The sequence below is a fragment of the Monodelphis domestica genome, chromosome 7, assembly GCF_027887165.1.
Source record: "Monodelphis domestica isolate mMonDom1 chromosome 7, mMonDom1.pri, whole genome shotgun sequence".
Classification (NCBI taxonomy): domain Eukaryota; kingdom Metazoa; phylum Chordata; class Mammalia; order Didelphimorphia; family Didelphidae; genus Monodelphis; species Monodelphis domestica.
Genome location: NC_077233.1, coordinates 206,851,822 through 206,869,133, shown reverse-complemented (window position 1 = coordinate 206,869,133; position 17,312 = coordinate 206,851,822). Strand labels below are relative to the sequence as shown.

General features: G+C 42.5%; 1 protein-coding gene across 1 annotated transcript in view; it reads right to left on the bottom strand.

Moving 5' to 3' along the window:
- The window catches only part of GABBR2 (gamma-aminobutyric acid type B receptor subunit 2), a 737,774-nt gene extending 722,942 nt beyond the window's left edge, over positions 1-14,832 (bottom strand). The window contains exon 1 of the mRNA XM_056806338.1: positions 12,660-14,832. Coding sequence (XP_056662316.1) covers positions 12,660-12,998 — 339 coding nt within the window. The 5' untranslated portion in view covers positions 12,999-14,832. The remainder of the gene's footprint in view (positions 1-12,659) is intronic.
- Positions 14,833-17,312: the final 2,480 nt, after the last annotated feature.

Below are 17,312 nucleotides of genomic sequence, written 5' to 3'. Positions count from 1 at the left end.
CTCCATGGGAGATTTATGAAGAGATTCGGATGGGATCATATTAGGTCTATAAGGCTCACCTTAATAAAAACACATGAAGTTACTGAAATTGTATTTCTAAACAACGCAGAAAAACAACAAAATAAGTGCCTGGAGAAGAGCAAAGCAATTGCAAGGTAATTTGTGATTCATAAGACTTCGTAATTTACCATCCAGCTTCCCTCAGGCTAGCACAGAATGTATAGATTTAGTCAACTGATATATTTGTTCAATATTTCTGCCTCTGTCTGCATCAGTATGGTCATTTTAGACTATTAACTCCCAACCTTTCATATTCCTTTGAATTGCATTTGAAATCTTGGATTCACCCTTTGCTTTCCTTTTTTTTTTCCCAAGAAGAAAATGTATACAGTATTAGTTTAATTTTGTTCTCTCCACCCCACCCCCAACTCAGTCATCCTTCTTTCTGCTTTAGTGGAGGGAGTACACATTCAGGGAGAAATTTTTGTGAAAAAGTTTTTCTATTAGTGGAGTTTGGGGGTGGAGGAGGAGCTGAGTCAGGGAGCACAGCTGGAACTGGGGCGGGGGTGTGTGGTAAGGGTTGGGATGAAGAGACTGATACCGAAGCAGATGTAGTAAAGAAACAGATAAAGCTGGCAGCTTATTTTAGGCTCAGATTGTTCTGTGTGACTCCAGTGGCAGAGCTAGGACCAATAAGTAGAAGTTTCAGGAAGGCGGAATTTGGCTCAATGCAAGGAGGGAATTTCTAACAATTAAAGCTATCCTACGAAACAGAAAGGATGACCTGATGGCAAAATAGATTCATCTTCCCTGAAAATTTCCAAGTGGAGGATGGATGGCTTCTTGTCCAGAATGTTATGCAGGGGATTCACGCTTCAGGTAGGAAGCTAAACTAAATGACCCAAATTCCCTTCCAAGTTTCCAAGTCATAGTAATGAGGACACACTGGAGCACAATAACCATACACTTGCTGAATGCTGAGCTTGCGTAGCTAGAAAGCACTCCTTCCTCATCTCTGACTTTCAGATGACTGACTTGTCCTCAAGATTCATTCACCTTAGGTATCACCTCTTCTTTGAAGCTTTCCCCCTAAATACTGAGACTCTGTCCTTTAAAATTTCCTAGAGCACTTCATTTGATCTCTCCATCTACCCCTTTCACCCCCTACTTTATATTATGCTTATCTCTATGCATGTTATACTTATCTTCTGTGCCTTCTGTAGAATGTAGGACCCTTGAGAATAGATAATGTTGTGCCTTGGTCTTTGTATCCCAAATGCCCCTTTATAGCTCTTCTGGGTCTATCTGGATGTAGGCTTGAGGTGGGAGGTAAAGCCTAAAGGGAAAGAATATCCATTCCATCCTCTGGTCCCTACCTTTGGAATATAGTCAATGCCAACTATGTCCAGCTATAGCTTTTCTCCTCCTACTAGCTGCCCACTCCCTAGTCACCGCCATTAACTCCACTCCTGTGAGAAAAGTTTTCAGTGTATGTACGTGGGCAGGAGGGACTGGGGAAGAAGTAGATGAGGCATTGTCCCCAACAGGAAACTTTGACTCATTTTTAGCCTAGGTAAAGCTAAGGAAAAGGAGGGTCCAGCTTAATTCTGCCTTTTGTGAAAGCTTTAAAAAATAATTACTAATAAAGCAAAACCACAAGAATTTCTCTGTCTCTGTGTCTTTATCTCTATCTCTCTGGATCTCTCTGTTCATCTCTCTGTATCTCTCTCCCTCTGGTTCTGTCTCTCAATCTCTCCCCACCCCCATCCTTCCCTCCTCTCTCTCTCTCTCTCTCTCTCTCTCTCTCTCTCTCTCTCTCTCTCTCTCTCTCTCTCTCTCTGTCTCTCTCTTTCTCACTCTCTCTCTCTCTCGTCCTCCTTCCTTCTCTCTCTAAATCTCTCTCCCCCTCCCTCCTTTTCTTTTCTCCCTCCCTTTCTCCCTCTCTCCATCCCTCTCTCTCCATCTCTCTCCCCCCCTTTCTCTCTCTCCTTTCCCCTTTTCCTCCCTCTCTCAATCTGACTCAGCCCCTCCAGGCACTTTTGAATGACATGACATCTCAAATTCAAGACCTTTTACTATCTCTGTACACCAATGATCAAACACAGTTTCTACTTGCTGCAGTCCATCTATTTACAAATAAGGCACGAGACATCAGCTGCAGTTAGACAGACAGGATTTGTCTAGGTAGAAAAGGAAATGCAGACATTAGAAATGTAACTTTTAAAAAAGAGAATATGCTTTAGAACCAGCTTTTGCCCTATTTGGGGAAGGAAGGGAAAAACTATCTTTCACAGTCCGGTGCTCATTCTCCCAAATGGAATTAACAACCATCGTCCAATTCTGGCCACTGAAGGCAAAGACAGCTGCAGCACCCAGGGTTCTGGCAGTGACCGCACAGGCTGCCGTGTCCAGGGCTCGGGCAGTAGCCCTACACTCAGCTCTCAAGTCTCCGTGTGTCTGTTCCAGCTACCATTCAATTTCCATACTCTCTTGAAATGCATGGCACTACCACTGCTGCTGCTGCTGTTGCTGCTGCTGCTGCTGCTGCAGCCGACTGCCTTCCTTTCCCACTGCCACAGGCTCAGTCTGAAACTCCCAATGTGGAGGAATTTCATCTCCGGAGCTCATGTTCCCATGGCCACACTTATCTTAAGGCTCCCGAGAGTCTCGGAACCTCAAAAAAACAGGAAGAAAATGGCTGTTGGTCCAGGACTACATCTCCCAGAAAGCCACACATTCTGACTGCAAACACCTCCCTGCCATCACAAATAGAGAGTTAGACTAACAGGAGGTCTGTTACAGTGCAGGCACCTAATGACTATCTGTGGAATTGTTCCATTATTCGGGAGTGTGTTACTTTCACCAAAATTTCAGTCACATAAAGGAAACAGGGCATAATGGATTCTGAGAGCTGACCAGGAACACCTGAGTTCAAATCCCATCTCAGGCACCTCCTGCATCTACAGCCCTGGGCATGTCAGACTCTGTCTGAAGCTACCCTCTAAGACTACAACGGAGTGGTTGCTACTCTCAATTGGTAAAGGCCATTAACTTACATGGAGTTCCTCATGCCAGTAGAAGCAATCAAAAAAAAATTCATCCCGAAAGGCAATTAAAATTCTGCTCTAGGCATCTCAAACTTGGGATTCACCTGAATACAAGGGTAAGAGTCTCATAATCAAGGTGTTCTCCATGTCTGTGGAGAGGAAATAATTGCTTTCAAATGAGCTATATTCGATTTTTAAAAATTGAATTTTTGCTGAGCCTGATGGAACCATGTAACCTTTTGCAGAAAGGGCTTCCCCAGAAATGTCTACCTTTGTGTGTGAAGCACGCTCATTAGAGTGCTACACCTAGGTTCTGGCCCTGTTCTGTTCCTGGAGGAAGAGGTAAGGTTCCTTTCTTCCTCTGATAACCAAGAAAACCTTTAAGTTCTCAAATGACAGCCCCAGGGTGCCATGAGAGCTTCTAGAGCTTTCTGGAAATTTCATCAATGAGGATTCAATCCTCGGCCATTTTCTTAGAGCCTGGTCATCCTGTACCCTACATCATTGTTAAAGTGAGAGAAGATGAAGTGAATTGAATAACTGGATAGAGGCAAAAGGGCTTGTGGAATGAGAAGCCCACCTCTCTGAATGCTGCCCCCCAGCCCACACTACCAGCCTTCCATGTCCTGCAGGTGCCCTCTGGGGTACGGACTCTCTATTTCTCTTAAAGGTTGGGAATATTTTTACTTGTCTCTTTAGAGATAATGCCAGTTAGATTTATGCCAAGAGGAAATCAATGGGATTTCAGAAAAACACACACTAAGAATAAGATGTTCATAAACAGCCCAAACAGATGGGGCTTAGTCATTTTGCTCTCCATGTTGTACATCATCCATCACTGCAGTAGAAACTGAGGAAAGGCAGCCTAGGATCATCCTTCTCTGATGTGGTGGGCATCCATGTGTTCTTGAATATGTGTCTTCCCTGAGCATTTTTGTGACCACCGGGGAGATGGTGCTTCCCCAGGCTATCTTTCAAGGAAACAAAGACTCCTACTGAAAACAAAAGAATGTTCTTGGGACATGAGTATGCCGATGGATGGTCTCAGCAGAGGCCAGCACTGGACTGGGATTTGAAACCTGAACAACCTGTTCACTCTCAAAAGCAGCTGGTCAGGGGTGGGAGTATTGCACAAAACTGGCACTCGGTACCTAGGTAAGAAGGTAAAACAGGCACAAAGTATTTTACCAGAAGGGAGTCTAGGGGAGAAGAGGCAGATGCTATGATTCTATACCTGTACTATATTGACTTGAATAGGTCACCCTTAAATATGTCATATACCAAAACTGAGATTCCTTTGAAAGGAAATACACACGTTTACATGTGCATGCACATATCCACATACACTTAAAAAACAAGAATAACATATAGACACCGCAGATAGAGATGAAGATAGAGGGATCGGAGTTCAGGGGCTGTTTCTGATACACAGTCTGTGTGACTGTGGTCAAACTACTTAATCTGACCTCTCAATCCTCTAAATCCTCATCTTTAAAACAATGAACCCCAGAGAAAGTGCTGACCTCCATCGTGAGGTGACTTCATCATCTGGGAATCAGAATTCCCATCAGTGAAATCACAGGTCCAATCCAATCCCTGTCCTGAACTATAAGCTCTACTTGAGTTTAAGATTTGGGGGTGGAGGGGTGAGACCTATAGTCATATCAATATTTATATATATATATATGCATATATATATATATATACACAGACATTGCTCATATGTGTATGAATGACACAAATATACTGCCTAGATCAGTTAGAGATGAAGGATCATAAAGCCAATATTTGTCAGAGGTAAGATTTGAGCCTAGCATGTCCTAAATTCAAATTTTGCTCGCTACCATCCTATGCTACCTTTCCCTTCAGACCATAAATTGCAGAGAAGTGGCCAACCTGAATTGGTACAGGGCATTTCTTAATCTGGGAATTCTATCTAACCAAAGAAATCACAATTGTAGTCCCTTCTGCTGTGTTTTATATATATATATATATGCATATATATATGAGTATCATATGTTTATGTGTATACATATACATGTGCATATAATTTAATTGATAAAGGAAGCTCTTAGTCAGAGGATTTCCTCTACCAATGCTGATTGTCACTTGCTATTTTTTACAATCTTCTAAAAAAATTAAACTCTTACCATGGTCAAATTTGAACCCAGGACCTCTCAATTCCAGGCCTGGAACTCTTGTTGCTGAGCTACCTAACTACCCCTGCTTCTTAGAGTCTTAAAGAGATGCCTGGGATACTGAGCGGTAAGTGACTTGCTTAGCACCATATGACTACTATTTGTCCTAAGCAAGGTTTGAAGCCAAGTCCCCACAACTTTGAAGTTCACTTTCAATATACAGACAAAGTTATTTCTCATATTTAATAGATATGCAAATGTGCATACACAATGGAAAAACACACATGACTTTTTGCCTTTAAAATGTTTGCTGGGACAGCTAGGTGGCTCAGTGGATAGGGAGCCAAGCCTCCTGATCCTAGGTTCAAATCTAAACTCAGATAATTCCTAGCTGTGTGACCGTAGGCAAGTCACTTAACCCCAATTGCCTACTGGTAAAGACCTTTACTGCTCTTTCTGTCTCAGCACAAATACTTAGTATCAATTCTAAGAGAAGGTAAGGGTTTTTTAAAAACAAAATTAAAACGTTTGCCAAAAGGTTAACTATAAAAGAAAATGTGACAAAATCAGCAGTTTTGACTATTCTGAAAAAATTTCAATCATTTTATGAACTGAGGAAGATAAGAAATAAGGTGTAGTTTTATGGCTCATAATGACAAACTGGCAAAGAAGACAGACATAGTGTTTGAGAAGTTATGGAGAGACTGGAATGCTAATATACTGCTGTCAATTACTACAAAGATACTGGAAATCAATTTGGAATTATGATAAGAGAGTGAATAAATGGCCACACTTTTTGCCTGCAGGAGGTCATGGGGAAAAAAGGAAAGCCCAATATTCACCAAAAGTATTTATAGTAGCATTTTTCATAGTAACAAAGAATTAGAAACAAAAAAGATGTTCATGAAATGGGGAATGACTAAGCAGGCTGTGATACAAGTGTACAATGGAACAATACTGAGCTATAAGAAACAGGGAATACTGGGAAGTATGGAAAGACTTATTTATATGAACTGATGCAAAGTTAAGTAAGGAGGAACAGGAAAACAATATTCGTGATGACTATAATAACGTAAATGGAAACGACAACAAAACCACAGACACCAAATGCTTTGAAATCATAATATGATCAAGTTTGTTTCCCCAAAAGAAGTATTAGAATACACTTCCCTCCCTTCTTTGCAGAGGTAGACTTGGGCTATGGAACATGACATTCATTCATTCATTCGATAAACATTTATTACTCACCTATTATGGGGCAGGCACAGGGCTAAGCATAGAGGATACAAAAAAAAAAGAGGCAAAATCTAGTCCCTGCACTCAAGATGCTTATAGTCTAAAGGGGGAGACAACATGCAAGCAAATATATACAAAGATATATATATATATATATATATATATATATATATACAGGATAAATAGGAAATAATTAAAAGGGAGAAAGTGCTGGAATAAAATGATAAATTTAGTTGATATATGGGTTACTTTAGCTGAACTTTTTTCTTTTTTAAAAAAAGTATTACATGGAACATTACTATGGGATGAGAGTGATGTATATTTGGTGACATAAATACCACTGGTTTAAAATCAATTTAAAAAATGTTTACGGAAAAAAAGGAAACATATACAGCATGTTGTAGGATACCAAATTAAACCAAACTTTAAAGGAATAAAAATACCTAGGAACTCATCACATCCCCTCACTGAACTTAATCTATTATTTGCTTTAGACTTGTTTATTGCTAGAAAGAGGTACATGCTAGTGACAAAATTAAAAGAAGGTGAATGAGCTTTTGAATTGGGTGAGGTATTTATTCATTTCAGGATCAATTTGGGCTCCAAAGTTGAAAATGATGGGGCAGCTAGGCGACTAGGTGGATAGAGAGCCCAGCTTGGAGACAAGAAGTCCTAGGTTCAAATTTATCCTCAGACACTTCCTAGCTGTGTGACCCTAGGCTTCACTTAATCCCCATTGCCTAGCCCTTACTGCCCCTCTGCCATGGAACCAATACACATTATTGATGCTAAGATGAAAGGTAAAAGTTGAAATAATTAAGGTAGTGGCATGTTTGGCTTTTGAGTAGTTCCCCAATATGTATTGTTTGCTGCAATGCAGAACATATAGAGGAGGGACAGTAAATGGTGTAATGGACAGAGGGTGATCAGGAAGACAGAAAGACTCTGGATTCACATCCTGTCTTTGACACAGTGCCCCATGCAACTTTCTAAGATTGTAGGTTAAAGATGAGATGTCAGTTCACATCAGTGGAAGGAGTTTTACTCTAGGAGTTCTCAACACCAATTATCTAAAAACACAAAATACCGGAACATACATGCATGTACAAATATACACATAGCACATACAGGATCATACAGTTCATATCTATTATGATTTAGTAAAAGATTTACAAGGATACTCTAGAGATGAAGGTCCTACCAATCTGGCCTCAGATACTTCTTAGCTCTATGATCCTAGGCAAGTCACTAAGCCCCAATTGTCCTTGCCACTCTTCTGTCTTCAAAGTGATACCAAAACAGAAGGCAAGAGTTTCAGAGAGAGGAAGAGAAGCAAGAGCAGGAGCAGGAGGAGGAGGTTAACAAAGTGTGAAACTTGAAGAATTTTATCATACTTCACCATACCTACAGTTGGTAATCAATACTCAGGTCTCATCATCATCCCTCTACCCCTTGGACATTCAAGATAATGCCTCACAGTTGCTTCTTACCAAGCTCCCCAACTGATTGCAATGAGGCTGTTTCTTCATGCCCCATAGTCTTGCTCATGCAATCACCTTGAAAGCATTTCTGCTTGTGTTTTGGAGCCATTACTTATTTTTATGTTGTGTTGTCCAGTGCTGTAGCCATTCCAACAGATCTTGGGGAACTGCCTTCTCATGTAATAGCCCTTCCTACCAGTAGATCCCTTTACCATGGTATTTTTATACTTCTACTTTCCATCCATACTAAATATCATTTCCAAGGCAGAAGACTGGATACAGTTAGGCAATGAGGAGTAAGTGACTTGTTCAGGGTCACACAGGTAGGAATTGTCTGAGGTCAAATATGAACTCGGGACCTCTATTCACTGAGCTACCTAATAACCCCCTACTATATTATTTAAAGGTCTACCAAGTTCTTCCCAACAATCCTAATGATGGAGGTAGTGCACGAAGTATTATCCCCATTTTACATTGAGCCCCCTACTAATTTAGGCATTTGACCCAAGGTCACATGGATAGTGAGTAGCACAATTGGGGCTAAAGACTAGGAAGAAAAGAAACATTTATTCAGTGCTTACTATATTCCAGTCACTTTATAAATATAATCTCATTTCATCCTCACAACAACCCTCAGAGGTAGCTCTTATTACTATAACTGTTTTACATTTGAGCAAACTGAGGTAGACAGCATTTAACTGATTTATCCAGGGCCACTCAGCTAGTAAATAAATGTCTGGGATGCGATTTGAATTCAAGTCTTCCTGACTTTAGAATGTTGTTCTATGTACAGTGCCAAGTCGCTGCATCCAAATCATGGAGTCCAACACTCTGCTCTCTTCTAGCCTACTGATCTGCAGCCTGGGTAGCATTATAGGCAGCACTTTGAGCCCATTCATACCACAGACACAAATTCTACCCTTATTTTGATAGTTCTTATAACGTAAGGTTAGCTTACAGATGAGGGTAATGCTTCTATGATCTGTCAATCCAAACCTAAAAGCCCAAAGTGCACTCGAAAAGAGAAATGGTGATTCAGCTCATTCAGGCCAAAAACACTTGGGATGAAGTAAAACTGGGTCGTTCTACTTTTTCTTTAATTATATAGATAATTCTCTTGATTTTTCACTTTACTTTGGATACACAAATTCAGCAAAGGAGAGTTTTGACAAAAATCCAGAATCACAATGTTAGTGCTATAGGCATCCTTAGTGAGCCACCTTCCCCCTATTTTGTAGATGAGGAAAATGAAGCCAAGAAACATAAAGTAAATTGCTCAAAATCACACATTTAGTTTGTAGAAAGTGGGGAGAGGGCTTTAATCTAGATCCAGACAAGTGCTCTTTGCATTATTTCATGCTTTCTCTCATTATTCTAGACTGTCAGATAATTTAGCTCCAAAGAATAATTCTTTCTTTTAGATTTTTGTGATTGGCTGTCCACATTGGTCAACTTGAGTAAATCATTGCTAAATCGAATAGAATTAGAAGATCATCGATTTAGAAGTATATGGGACCCAAAAGACCCATTCAGTTGAAGCTCCCCATTTCATAGATAGGGAAACTGAGGCTACTGAAAGGTTGAGTGAGTTATCCAAGGTCACACTGGTAGCAAATATCAGGGCTAGAATTTGAACCCAGGTCCTTTGAGCCAGTATCTAGCATTCTTTCCACTGTACCATATTACCTACGTCACTGTAAACTTCCACAAAATGGGGGGGGGAGCATATGTATAATGCAGTGAACAGATTATGGAATCAGAGGCTCATGGAATCAGAAAGAAATTTTATTTCATTTACAGTTTCATTTGAGGCAATGTAGATGGAGGTCAGGTCTATATGCCAGAATTAAATGGACCATGGCAGGGCAGAATCCCTCAGTACAATTTGCCAAAGCCTGAACACTCAATCCATCCAATGCATAAAGAAGGATCCAGCAACATTAATCAATGCAGACAGCTGATCTGAATAAAACAGCCTAAATCTCCATGATTTTTTCCTCAAAAGCAATTTTTTGCAATGAACTGTTTTAATAATTCTTCACTTTGCTTGTGAATTAGAGCTTGTCTGTCTGCTTTAAAGGAACCAAGAATTAAATTTTTTATTAAATTATGTCATAAGTCCTCTCCTATTTTCTCTTGCTACTGAGTTCATAGATTTATTAGCTCAAGTTCTTTTTCTTGACCAAAAAACCCTTACTTAATCTACACTAAATTACATCAAGAAGAAAAGTAAATAGCCAATTTAAAAAATTAGATTGTGATCACTTCATCAAATCTAAATTCACCATCTTGCATTTCTGTTACCCCATCCCCTCAAGAAGATTGAAAATACTTGATTTGGGATTTTTTGAAACAGAGTGCTTTCAATCAAAGCATGCATTATAAATAAAAATGCTTCATCCCATAGCTAGAAACTAAATACTAAAACCTTAAGTGGGTGCATTCTGCTAGTGTAGAGAAGAGCTTAAATAAATTTCTTAAAGGATAAGCCTTCTTATCTTATGATTTTTAGGAATAAATGTATGAAAAACTGAATAGCTCAATCCATATTTGGTTATGACGTATATAAGGTAAGCCCTGTTTAAGCATATTTCCTGTCAACAAACAGTTTTGTCAGTAGACAATCATTATCTTTCAGAGAAATCAGTTTAAACTATAAAAAAGATGGGTGGAAGTCAAAATAATATAAATTAGGTATTTTCAGGACAATATGCAGTTATATGAAATAATTATGTCTTTCGGGGGAAGAAAACTAGTTCTCTGTGGTCATTTCATACACTACTAGCATTAATTTTCTTTGGGCAGATGATGTCTCTTCCAGGAAGACAGTTTCTGCATTGGTTTTCAATATGCAGCACACAAGCCTACACCATTGGGAACTACCCCAGTGATGCTTCTTTACTATTTTTATATTAGCTTATCTTAATCCCCTTCTTGGTCATTAGTAGATCTCTGGGGAAAATGTGGAAGTATAAATATTATATGTATAGTATATAATGTAAATTATAATATTAACATCCATAGAGAAATAAATCACTGTCTTTCCGTAAATAAAATGGGGCAGCTGGGAGCTGGAGACTGTCCAGTGCTGCTGCCTTTTTTTCCTTTTTCTTTCTTTCTTTCTTTTTTTTTGCTCCTATCAGTTTCTATCTGAATTGAAAGTTACATAGAAACAGTCTGGGAAGGAAAATGAAAAGAACTGTAAAGGATTTTTTAAAGACAAATGATAGGAGTGACGGTTTTCAATAGTTTCACCAAGGTTGCTGTGGAAATGTTTATCGAAAAAATCTTGTCTTTCTCTAGAAATGATCGCCACCTTCAGGTCGTGTTTCAGCCCCTGCCAGGGCTTTCTTTTGCAAGCACACTGAAATTCCCACTAAACTCAGAGATTATTCCACAAGACACTTTTATAACCACAGTAGCCTTCTAAGAAAGGAGACTGCTGACAGCTGAGGCTTGGACCAGGCCTACTATGCGCACTAAAACGTATTTCTCTCCCTAGACTGTCATCCAAAGCATGTGAAACTGTTGGGTTTTGTGTGACCTGCCCAGACACTGCTTGGTAGGACAGCAGGGGGTCTGCTGAAAATTCTGCCCAAAAAGTCCGTAATCCCTGAGGGAGCCTTCTGAAAGAGGAAGAGAAGAATTTCTGTAGGCTCAGTGAACCCTCCATCCTCAATCCAAATTCAAATGCCTGCATTTGAAACTCCACATGATAAGTCACACACTGGAAGGGAAAGGACAAGGCGACCTGTTTGTGTACTCTGCAAGAAAAGCCACAACCTGCCACAAAACCCTGGATGAGTAGGATAGATCCAGTCTCATCCCCACCCCCCAACCCAAGTCTTTACCATTCCCCCTTAGCAAGGGCACCTGCCCCTCCCTCCCTTCTCTCTGGAGGGAAAACGATCGATGAAATGGATGACATCCGCTCCCTTTTCACTTCCTTCTACAGTTACAACTGAGTTACTCAAGGGCTGCATGTGGACTCTTCCCCCTCGCCGATGCAGGCTCTCTGGAGAGAAACAACACTCCAACCTCCCTCTACTGCTAAATCGGTACAGACTGCATTTGGGGATAGGACTGCTCAATGCAACCTAGGAATGAGCCAGAAACATATACATAGATTTCCCCCACCAAAGCCAGAAAAACAAAAACAAAAACAAAAACTTCCATTTAAAATCAGCCTCTGCAAATCTGTCAGAAACACACCTGTCTCTGGACACTGAACGAAAGTGCTCTCTGGAAGTGAAGTCCCTGACCCCTCTGTGCATACACACAGGGTAGGAGAGCGGGTTCTTTTCTCTCCATCTTTATAACTCAGTGACTCTTAAGACACCTATTTCCTCTTCTTTGCCCCCTCCTTTTTTCTTTGTCCCCACTTTTCCTTTCCCCCCTTTCTTCATCCTTCCACTCCTTTTTACCTCAGTAAAGTGCTCTTTGAGCACCCCGAACCTCCACTTCTCCCCATCCTTAATCCCCCTGGCCCAATTCTTACTGCAGGGCCAACGCCACGGGGCACCTCCAGAGAACTGCTGCCCCTCAAGCCTCGACCCAGGTCCACAGTGGAAACCCCGCTCCCTACAATTCCCTCCTGAACAGCAACCTCACGGCGCGGCCAGGCTAAGTGGAGAGAGCAGGTCCCAAAGGCCCGGGGACCCTGGAATTTGCGGCCGCGGGGCTAAAAGAAGGATCATAGAACTGAGAGGGAGGAGAAGAAGGCTGAGCTAGGTGAGGGGTAGAGTAGTCGCACTCACCTCGGTATCGTAGAGCCGAAGGTCCAAGAAGTAAGGATACAAGAGGGACTCATTGCGGATCTGCTGGATCGCCAGCTCCACGGCAGGTAGCACCCCTCTACCGATGCTGCCCTTTGCCACATTGTCCGTGAGCGGCATCAAACCCATGATGGACAGGGGTGGACTGTTGAGAGGCGGCCCCGCCGCCCCTCGGGGGAAGGCCCTCGACCCTCCCGAGGCTGGCAGCAGCAGAAACAGCAAGGGCAGCATTGGGGCGAGTCGCAGTCCCGGCGCAGCCCGGCTGGCCGCAGTGGCGAAGGGGCTGAGCCTGCTCCGGCCCGAGTCCCGGCTAGAAGCCATGCCGCCGACGCTGGAGAGACTCCAGTCCAACCTGCCTGGGCTATGAGGCTGCTGGGGGCGCCGGGGCCACAAGCACCTTCTCACTCTGGCCGCATGGCCCGGGGCCCAGCGTGGGGCAGGCGGCAGCACCTGCGCTCGCTGAGCCTCCGCCTCCTCTTCCAACCGAGTTCTCCGTCGGACGCGTAAAGGGCTTCCTTCCCCCGCCCGCCAGCCCGTGGCACCCCCGACAGTCGTCCTGGCAATGGCGCCTGCCGCCTCCCAGCTGTGCCAGCTGCTGTCACCCTCTCTGCCGCCGCCACCACTCACAACAGCAACAGCAACAGATCAATCATTCTAAGGAATAAGAGACAGAACAGAGCTACGGAGGACCGGCCCCTTCGGGTGCCCTTTCTCAGGCGCTGAGGCTTGTGGTGTTAGCGCGGTTGTTGCTACTGCTGCTGCTTGCTGCTTGCTGCTGCTGCTGCTGCTTATTGCTACTGCTGCTGCAGTTGCTACCTTCATGAGGCAGCCGCAGCCACCGTCGCCGCAGCCACCCAAGCCGGACCCGCCGCAGGCGCCAGCAGTCAGTACCCTTTCCTGAATTCAGTCTTCTCTACCTTCAGCTCCAGCAGCCGTAAAGCTGCATGATGGAGCCCCAGGCCCGAGGAGGGAGAGGTGGGCACGGGGTGGGGGGAGGGAGGGAGGGAGGGAAGGAAGAGAATTAAAATCACTCCCGAAATTTAGGCACAGAAAAATCTGGTCAGAAAATCCTGCCCCCAGAGACAGGGTGTGTGTCCTGGGGGTGGGGGAGGCTCCTGCGCTCCCTCTGCCTCTGCTGCTGCTGCTGCCTCTGAGGCTTCTCCTCCCAGCCTAGAGGGAGAACTGAGTGCCGCATTCCCCCGAAGCCGAAGAAGCCAGGGGAAGCTCGAGGCCTCCCCGCGGGAGAGCCCGCCTCGAAAGAAGGCTGTTTCGGGAGCGCTCGGCTGGCTGGCTCCCTGCGTGGAGGAGGTGGCTGATCCCTGGCGCCTCCTCCGCTCTCCGCGCTCAGCTCCACGGAGGATGCTACTGGGGCTTCTTCATTAGAGACGTGGCTGACGGTTACTGCTAGTAACCGGCTCTTGCACGTCGCTTGTGGGCTATCAGATGCTGAGCAGGTTATCGGGTAGAAGTGTCAGGAGACTGGGTTTGGGCAAATCCATCAACCTACCGGGAAGGGGGAGTGTGTGTGTGAGTGTGCGTGTATATGTGTGTGAAAGCAAGGAAGAGAGGCGGCCCTGGCACACTCAAATGGCAGCAGCAGATGCCATACCAAAGTGTTTCCTGTGGCATCTGCATTGTTCCGGGGGTCTGTGGATTCACTATCTGCTTTAAGACATAGAATTACAAGTCGGGTATGTTAGGCAAGCATTTAAAACCCCTATTGGGTGTAAGTTCCACATTCTACCTAAACCTCCTCTCATTCTGCTCATCATTCACTGCATTTGCTAGAAGAAAATCTGTCTTATGCAGAGGGAGAGCTTTCCCTTTCTGCCAGCCAGAAACTAGAATACCTCAGAGCTTCTTTTCCCACCCCTAGATCAAATTTTATGGTATCACCATCTAAGGAAGAATGTTTATTTCCCTGAACTGGTCAGTCTGAGTTATGGAAGCTCAAGGTTGGCACCTGTGTTCACATCCTTCAGACACTGCATGCACCCAGTCCTTCCCACATGAACAGACGGTACCCCCAAAGGCTTCTCTGATTCAGGCATCCAAAGTCTTTATATAAAACCCTCCTACCCTACTATGTGGCTTGTGAAAGTGTCTTGTGGAAATATTTGAACTCATTTTTCCCTTCCTAGAATAAGAATAGAATAGCACATAGTTCTTTAAGGTTTGAAAGCACTTTACCTATATGATCTAATTTTTTTGCTCACAATAACCCTGTGAGTTTCATGATATTATTATTTCCCTGTACAAGTGTGAAGACAGAGGCTCAGAGAAACTCTAAGTGATTTGCTCAGAGTCTTATAGCTGGGTAAATGTCAGAGTCAAGATTTGAACCCATGTCTTCCTGAATCATGGTCTGCAATCTGTCCCTGATGTTGTATTCACCTCCCTCTATATATACAGATATAAAGTATGTACTCAAACTATGAGCATAAACATATTCTATGAGATTGTTTTTCGTGTCTTCCTGGAAATAATTCACAAAGGCCCCACCAACATGCTGGAGATCCTACTTCTAGATCTCTTAAAGATCCTGGTTTGCTGACAAAGAACAAGGGCTTTTCATAAGTTATTCCTCAGACTTTCTATGTGGCTGCCCTATTTTTTCCAATCAGGCATCTTTCTGATGCTATCCTTTATGATTCTTCATGGACAATAGTTGCACACTATAGGCATCCATCTCCAACTGAATCACTGAAGCAATCATTCACATCAGTGAAACCCCAGATTCATTGAAATATACACACATTGCAAATGAAGTCTCATGCATATATAATGTACATCTAAACTGACCTATGAATTCAATTTAAATTAATTGAAAAGTTTTTACTAAACATTTTCTCTGTACCCAGCAATGTGCTAAGACCTAGGAAGAGGTTTTAGCAAAGATACACAGGCTCCCAAACCTGCTTTCAAGAAGAGAGATATAACCACATTTCTAGGGGGTTTCAGGGAGGGTATGAGTGCTGAATTTCAAGAGGACATGGATTCAAATGAGATTCTGTTTGGGGACTCAGTTTCTCATCTAAAATAAAGTTGGTAGGTCAGGTTTTCTCTAAAGTCCCTTCTTGTTCTATATTCTATAATCTTACATCCAGTAATGGGAATGGAAACTGGGGGGGGGGAATTGAAATAGGAAACATTTAAAATGGAGCCTGAAAGACAAGCAGAATTTTGAAGAGGAGATGGAAATGCAGCGTTCTAGGTTAAGGGAAGCGCACAGAAGCTGAAACATAGGGAATGTTTGGAGAATTGGGAGTCACATGGATTGCCTGACATGTGTGCTATATAGGCTGGAATGGTAGGCAGAGGAATTTGGACTTAATTTAGGAGGTTGTGGGGAGCTATTGGAAGGTTTTGAGCTAGGAGGTGGTGTTAACAGAGAAGTACTCTAGGGAAATTAGTCTAGAAGTTTGGTTTAGAGTGGATTAGAGTGGGTAGAGAATATAATCAAGAAGTCAAATTGACAAGCATTTGCCAGGAACTGTTCTAAGTCCTGTGGATACAAAGGCAAACAAACAAACAAAAAAACACAATAACAAACAAATGAACAACAAAAAAAAAAACCTCCCTTCCTAACAAGAATGTACTTTTGGATTTGTTGGCAATTATAATAATCTGTATTGGGGGTTCTTAAACCTGGGGACTGTGAATAGATTTCAAGGGATCTATGAACTAGGATGAGAAAAAAAAAAGATTTGTGAGGGAAAATTAATTTTTATTTTTGATTAATCTATAACTGAAATTAAGCTATTTCCTCTCATTATGAATGTAGACTACAGATATTCTGAGAAGGGGCCCCATAGACTTTACCATACTACCAAAGAATCCACAGCATAGAAAAGGTTAAAAATGCCTGGTCTAAGCATACAATCTTACAGTGGAGAAGGAAGTTTTCTATTCCAATTATTGTCTTAAGTATGAATGATCTGTACAATATCCCCAACAAGTGATGATCCAGTCTCTTCCTGAAAACTTTCAGGAAAAGGAATAACCAATCCTCCCGAGTCAATACACAAAACAAGGCATGTCCTTCTTTCACCCTGGCCATCTCCTTTCCATATTTCCTGTCATCTTCTTGAACCCTAGAACTCAAAAGACTATGATTTGGGGCAGCTGAGTGGCTCAGTACATTGAGTGCCAGGCCAAGAGATGAGTGGTCCTGAGTTCAAGTCACTCAATCCAAATTGCCTAGTCCTTACCACTCCTCTGCCTTGGAACCTATACATAGAATTGGTTCTAAGACAGAAAGTAAGGGTTTGAAAAAAGAGAGAGAGAAAGAACACGTCTGATGGGATTTAATCCAAAGCCTTTCTACTTCTTTGCAGTTGCTATAGAAAAATTGGGGCAATCAGTTTACCATGACTTCATTCATCTCACACTGTAACTCCTTACCCCAATGAAAATATCCCTTCTTGTCCATGACACTATTTTTTGTCTCCTTTTATTAGAATATAAGCTCCTTGAGGACAGGCGCTAACTCAGTTTTATAGTTTTATCCTCTACACTTAGCATTATTCTTGGTACATAGTAAACATTTTTTTAAAGAGCACCTTCCTTCTTAGAATCAACACATTTTAGAGTCAATTGGTTCCAAAGCAAAGGAATAGCAAGGCTAGGAAATGG